Here is a 7,598-nt window from a genome sequence, read left to right on the forward strand (position 1 = left end):
GCGACTTACAATAAATTTGACTTACAATTTTGTATCAATGTGGGACTTTTTCCTGTTAGTAGATGTTATGTAATAGCTATTTTTACTTGAGTAAAGGACTTTGTCGTTTCTTGCACCACTCAGGTCAATTTAGGGACTGATAATAATTTGGTCTGAGTCTAACCTCTATCTTGTTATGTTGATATAACACTGCAAGAATAAGTGACGATGTAGTTGTTTAGTAATTTGCAAAAGTATTACATGCAGAAATATATTTTTCTTTGTTCTCCACCTGGAGAGAAATATAAGATACTGTAAATCGATACATAACACACATCAGTGCCCCCCCCCTCCACACACACACACACACACACACACACACACACACACACACACACACACACACACACACACACACACACAACTGGGGTGTTACAGAGTCTCTTATTCTGCTGCGCTTTATTGAGAAGGGCCACTCCACAGAGAATTTGAAATGCACTGGTATTGCCTCATACTGAGTCACAGAGGGGAACAGATAACCATTTACTGAAATTAGAAGTGTAATGGATCCACAGTTACAAATTCTGCTCCTAATGGGCTGAATGAGGAATTATGTCTTTACAGATTCCAATGATTTTTTTTCCCCTCTTTTTCTTTGCACCCCTTCTTTCCCTTAATAGAGCTTATGTGCCTTAAATGTATTTTTGTTATTATTATTCATGACCTGCAGAATGAATGAATCTACTCATATTTGATTTGGTTTAACGGTGTTGATTCCAGTGAGGGTTGCAATTAAATATTAGTTTAGACATCAATTAATCTGACAGTCACTTTGTCTCCTTAAACAATTCATTATTTGGTTTCTAAGTCAGACGATAGTTAAAAATTCCAACTATAATATGTAAGAGCCAAGGAGTGACATATTCAAATAGTTTTTTTCTGCTGAAAATGAATATTTAATTTGATATTATATTTTTTTTTTTTGGTGCTGAATAATAATAATAAAAAAAAGATCGAAACAATTTGTTGTTTTTCTATCAATTGACTAATTGGTGACAATTTGTTTCAGTATTTATTAATTGAAAAGCCAGAATCTCCAAATTTATAGATTTTTTTTTCTAGTTTTCAGATAAACTGAAGGACAAAATGTCTGTAGATGAATTATACTCACAAATGTTTTTGTGACAAACAACAATCCTGCGTTAAAGGACAAATATACTGGAGTGTATTAGATACGGTTGGTTGATACATATTGGCAGCTTTTGCCACGTTACTGTGGACGAAAGGCAAGACCACCATTAAATAAGTGTGTGCAAAATATGATCTGAAGTCGTGTGTAACATTTTGGTTTCACTTTCTGACATATGTTAACTGATGTTACCAACACTTCGAAGCAGCTGTGACAACACAGCACACCACACATCAGAGGTGTTTCTCACTGCTGTGATGTCCTGTTCCCAGCAGCACACATTACACACACAGGACATGGTTATTGTTTGTCGTTTTAGCTTGCTTTGTGTGTTTATGACACAATGCTCATATAATACTAAATATGCATGCCATGAAGATGACACAAGTATAAAACCGTGCAATATACAGTACTGTTGAGTGATTGATGATGGTGTAAAAGAAAATTGCTCTGTGCTTTATTAAAGATGACATTTGTAATATGAGCTCTGGGCTCCACTGATGAGACGCCACCACAATATATGATTTGCCCACTTCACCAAAAGCAAAGCATTTTGAGCTGTGCGGTTTTTGTGCTGTAAAAGGTCACATTTCAGTGACAGTAAAACCACTTGTTTTGGCACTCTGGAGCCACACAAATGATCTGATCTTGCCCTCATTGGAAAATCTATTTTAAGCAGTTTGGCAGCATTTTTTTCTTTTTTCTGTCATGATCTCAGACAGAGACTTTTGTTTTGTGTGGTGTGTCGATGTTACTTTTGACCAAACTCAGCCGTGAAAAGGTTTATGGCTGTCGCATGCACGCATTCCTACAGTTTTGTTTCCATAGAAACACTGAGTCCTGGGCAGGCGTGCATTTTTGAGTTACATAAGGTTTTACCAGTAATACGACATACAAACTGATATGGGTATTGTCATCAGAATGGATTTCTATTTTTTAGGAATAGTACATATAAAAATACCAAAATTGGGTTTAATCTTTTCATACTGCAGCTATTTTAAAATGTTTAACTGAACTCTGTTATGTGATCTAGAGGAGTCTGTGTATCAAACATTATGTTTAAATTGATCTCACATAATGTTTAAATTTCCATCTAAAATTGAACTGCGTCGTGTCCTCACTGCAAGTCGATGTGCACAGTTCATTCTCATTGCTGTGTCTGTTCTACTGTGTGCCATATGAGAGTGGGCGTTGCAGAACAGCAGGTCTTTAGCACCACAACTGTATATGTGAAGCAACCAATACTGTCTATAATTATGCAATGGCTAAGCCATCCATCTTTGAATAATGTATGAAAATTAAATGTATAATAATGACCATGGTCAAGTCCAGGGGCATTGTTAGTTTTTGAAGAATGGTACAGTTGATTAGACCAATTACATCTCAGATTTTGTTTTCTTTGAGGACTGAGTGTCTTGAGAGGAAGGGGAACAGGTTGGACAGGGATTCAGCCCAAGGCCTGCTGAGTTCATGAGGTCTTACAGAAACTCCTACACCATCTGCAGGACCAATAGAGCATTATTAATAGACATAAGATGATGCTATTTGAGTCTTGTATATTACTGTAGAAACCCTTTGCCTCCGGCACAATTTCATTTCACTTGTGCCAACCTTTTTTCTTATCATGCACCAGTAAAGTTGTATTGATGTTTCAGTCCTGTTACACGGAAAGGGCGTCCAGTTAGCATCGCAGCCGAGTGCACTTGTTCGATAAAGCAGGTACAGAGGACCTCTGGTGGTGATTAAGTAACTGTTATAAAGCCTAAACAGAAAGCATTTTTACACCACAATTTTCCCAGAATTAGTATATGTATACGCCTGTTGATGGTGACTATGTTTTGGCTGCAGGCACTTTAACAGGCTCACTGTGCAATAAGATTTCCATTCACACTTAACTCTCAATCGCTTCGGCCCTAAAGTTCTCATTGGCTTTGCCCACTTTATTCACTGCAGCGCACTTCCATATGCCTAAAGGCTCTGGGACTTTGAAGCAATAGTGCAGAAGTAATACTTTGAATACCCTAAACAGACTTGATGTTCAGTCTCATGCACATCTGTGATTGTGTACAGAGCTGTTATCAGTGAATTATTTAATGACCTTGGGAATCAGGCGGAATCACAGATGCCTCCAGTTTCAATGATGACATCCTCGCAATTATCAGCAGTGTCTCACTGTGAATGAGCACTTCTCTTAGTTTGGACTAATGTCGCCCTAAGAAGCTGGTAATTAAAACATGTGATTATCAACTGCTGCAACTGATTCCTAATGGATTTCAACAAGTTTTAACATGAATATCTGTCTTTAAAAGGGGTGTTTGTGTGCTGATATAACCAATTCAGTGTTTTGTTTTTGATTTGAACCTAATTATAGATTTTCTATGCTCACTTTCAGTCAGAAATTAAAATAGTTTTTTCAGCAGAATGTTAACTATGTGAAGATAGATACGGCTTTGCTGCAGGCAGTGGAGTATGATATAATGCACACAGCGATGATAGCAGCTGCAGAATAATGGTGATGAGTAATCACTAATAAGCATCCAATAACTTTGCATGAAAAAGAATGTTTAATGTTGTTTAATTCAAACCTCATGATTTTGCTAATTGCATTAATTCATTTCTGAGGATGTGAGGGGAGTTTTAAAGCAGAGATTTAATTCCCCAATTAGGGAATATTTATTCCAAACGTTTCATAGTCTGCTATCATTTGCCGAATTTGCAAAGTGCACACACAAACCAGGCGCATACTGTTAAGCCTATTTTGTTTTAATTGGTAATCTCCAAATGACAGAATTTTACACTTTCACCCAAACTGTCATACTGGTTTTGGTTTAACAATGTTATGAAACAGATAAAGTATAATTTTATATGTTTTGAGTTGAATTGGATTCCCTTTAATGTGTCAGGGAAAGAAAGACATTTTAGTGTCATCTCGACACCCCCCCCCCCCCCCCCCAAAAAAAAAAAAAAAAGCCTTTTCCTGCAGCCATTTCTCCTGTGAGTTTGCCTATCCAGCAATTTTGATCATCTTAATCCGCTATCTTTTGCAGCTACTAGCCAAGTTTAAGGCGTTGACTGAACTGTTAAGTATCATTTCATACATAGATGATGTAAGCAGGACCTGTTTTTGTATTAATTTAAAGTAGTCTTCCTCAGGAATATTTCCTTTCCCTCCATTAAAACCATGTGGAAACTCAAGTACACAAACCAGAAAACAGTAATACTATATTCTGTTCGAACTTACTCTGTGAATATATGACAAATGCATTTGCCGGTCCTTATGAATTTTAATTTCTAAATAAATTGGTACTTTTATGATTCAATATTTAGTTATTCTTACAAAACACACAGCAAATAACTCAGCTATACTTTTAATTATATTTCAAGTTAAATTAAGCTTTTATTTAGGCAGCTGGCTCTGTAATACAGTAAAATACATATTCATTGAGGCAGTTTTGTTTGCAATATTGTTTGCTTTGTCATCTAAAAATGGCAAGAATCCTGGTGATTCTTATGGAACAGTGCCAAGCACATAATTAAATCAGGGCTCTGTTGTTTAATAGTAAAGCCATGTAACATTTCATTTTTAGACATTAGTCTCTACTGTATTGGCTTTTTGCAAGCTAATGAGATGTAATTTGTCATAATTTGTCAAGCTCAAAGTTACTTTTTGTTTCTTTGACAGGGATGACCTGCCAAGCGAGGACGTCGTACACCGAGGACGAGGTTCTGTGGGGACACCGCTTTTTCCCGGTCATCTCCTTGGAAGAGGGTTTCTTTAAGGTGGACTACTCTCAGTTCCATGCCACGTTCGAGGTGCCCACTCCTCCCTACAGTGTGAAGGAGCAGGAGGAGGCTCTGCTCCTCTCCTCGCCCCTCATGGCTCCGTCTCTGTGCAACAGCGGGGAGAAGAACAGCTCTCTGGACTGCTTGGAGACCCTGGAGGACAATGACAGCACCACCAAGCTGCCTACCAAGCTCCAGAAGATCACAGGGCGGGAAGGCCTGCCCAAGAAGCTACTGAGGATGAGCTCCACCACCTCAGAGATGACTTACAGCTTTGGAGACCTGCCCATGAAGCTGCAGCGAATCAGCTCTGTTCCTGGGGTCTCTGATGATAAGCAGGCTGGTAAGGCCTCTCGGATGAGCACAGAGCCCATCAGTAAGTCGGTGGCGGACTTGCCTCCCAAGCTGCAGCGACTGGCTGGGGGAGGAGGGGGCAGGATGGACGGACACCTGCCGCCTAAACTTAGAAAGATGAATTCTGATCGCTTTACATAAAGCAGGCAACATATTTTAACTTATGCCATCCCCTTTTATTTCCCTACCCAAAGTCCTTGTACTATTCCTACTTTATTAATGGACAATATTCTTATATTAAAAGAAATGTAGAATATGTGCACAAATACCTTATATAAAGTAGGGTGATGGAATTGAGCACATTTGTCCCTGGATGTAAGTGTACATGCTATGATGAAGGACCTCTGATTTTTTTATTTTTTTTTTTTTTTTAATTTTTTTTTTTTAGGATGATGTACAATTAGCACAATCTGGCATGTAAGAAACAGCGCATGTAGAACAGAATCTCAATAATTTCTGGCATGACATTTATTGCTATATTATTTTACAAAAATAAATTTCATTAGTGAATTTACAGACCGTGGAAAAATTGCACAAAGCCATATGATTTACAACATGGAAAACCTACATTACATGGTTCTAATTTGTGGTGACGAAAGGCACATACATTTGTTTTGAGTTGATTGCTTTGGTTGTTTAATGTAAAATCGTGGCAATGTTTTGTTGATTGCATGCTCTTCTTATTGACTTAGCTATACAAAGGTAATAGACAAAGATGTTTAGCCTTAACTATATTACCTTGTTTCCATTTCCATGTTTGTTCACAGCTGTATTTTTGGTATTTCATATATAGACTATTTTACCATGTGCAATTTTATGACTTTACTAGATGATCAAATACAGAATATGTTGCTAGACGATGCATTTCACATTTAAAAATGCATTATTAGCATCATATGACCTATCTGAACTGGACACAATGCTACGTGATCTACACTTGCTTATTAAAGTAACACTTAAGTTGAAAGATTGTACTTGATAAGCACAAAACAATCATTATATACCCTGTGATATTAGAAAGCATTTATGGGCATTTTGTCTTAAATTAACTGCTTAGAGCAGTAGTTTAGTACTGTGCAACCACTTTGTTTCATTATATAACAAAACACTATCTTCAGTAGACCTGTGTGGTCATACAAGACACTCCATTAGAATTTCAACTTCGGTGTTACTGGTTAGATTTGGTGGGCCTGTAAGAAAACCATAACCTTTGTTTTAAGGGCCCATAATATCTCTCCTCTGTCATGAAAGCAATAATATTATAATGACTATAATCTTTATATAGCCACAGGGTCTACCGCAGCCCCATACTTATTCTGTTTACTGAATCCATGCCATTAAATCTGGTTTTCTCTAAATGCATCGAAGACATTGTATGATACCCAATCTATTCAGGAATAAAGATCTAAAGTAACTGTTTAGCATCTTGCTGCTTTGACTAGATGTAACGCATGCTTTGCCCATTCAGTGAATACATTATTATCAATACGGTTATTCCAGGGGGTGGTCAGAGTGATGGAAGACCAACACCACTCTCCTTTCACTTAAAAGAGCTGACCAACTGCATACCATCAGATTAGTCCTAACATCAACCAAAGCTAGGCATATTTAATGTCATTGGTAATAACAGTTTTTACTGTTTACTTTAAAAATGCAATATGTAACATTTAAGTCCCATCTTGTAATAGCACCTCGTAGATTAGCAGGTGATAGTGAATGACTGTAGTATCCAGGTAGTCTGCTGTAAATCCAGCAGTTTGGTAAAAAATGTTATATTCTTGCCCTGCCGATAGTTAGTGGTTGACCCTTTTTTAAAAAATTTTTATTTAAAAATGATTTCTGTTAAGTTAGAGTGTATGAATTCAGTAGTTGATAGGCAAAAAATAATGGCAAGTGGTTAACCCTATGGTTTGCACTATTGGTTTGCCTATCTCCATTTTTTGCAAGACCATAGTAGCAAGAAAAATCCCATCGCAAAACCATTTCGACACCATTTGTAATTTTTTTATTTTTTTTGGTATGGTTGGTGTTGTTATTAGCTGCACTATAGATTTATTTTGAATTCTCGAAAACTGGTCAGTATGCCTGGTTTGTTTGCCACATAAAACTGCCACAGTTTGGTAGATGGCTAAATGATGAGCTAATTGAACTATAGTCACCAATACCAGTCACCATACCAACAAACAGGTGTCTCAGCAAACATACAGTTAGCTACCTTTTATGCTATTGCTACATAGCAATAGCTAATGTTGCTATTAACAGCTGTTTACCAGTCTAGAAGAAACATTGTGAG

At 37.2% G+C, this 7,598-nt stretch overlaps 1 protein-coding gene across 1 annotated transcript in view; it reads left to right on the forward strand.

Annotated features, from left to right (window-relative positions):
- kcnj3a (potassium inwardly rectifying channel subfamily J member 3a) overlaps positions 1-6,724 on the forward strand; it is a 26,770-nt gene extending 20,046 nt beyond the window's left edge. The window contains exon 3 of the mRNA XM_069147196.1: positions 4,851-6,724. Coding sequence (XP_069003297.1) covers positions 4,851-5,446 — 596 coding nt within the window. The 3' untranslated portion in view covers positions 5,447-6,724. The remainder of the gene's footprint in view (positions 1-4,850) is intronic.
- The last annotated feature ends 874 nt before the right edge of the window (positions 6,725-7,598 follow it).

This window comes from Embiotoca jacksoni, unplaced genomic scaffold, assembly GCF_022577435.1.
Source record: "Embiotoca jacksoni isolate LCO1_2020_lvr unplaced genomic scaffold, fEmbJac1.0.p SCAF_134, whole genome shotgun sequence".
In the NCBI taxonomy this organism is placed as follows: domain Eukaryota; kingdom Metazoa; phylum Chordata; class Actinopteri; family Embiotocidae; genus Embiotoca; species Embiotoca jacksoni.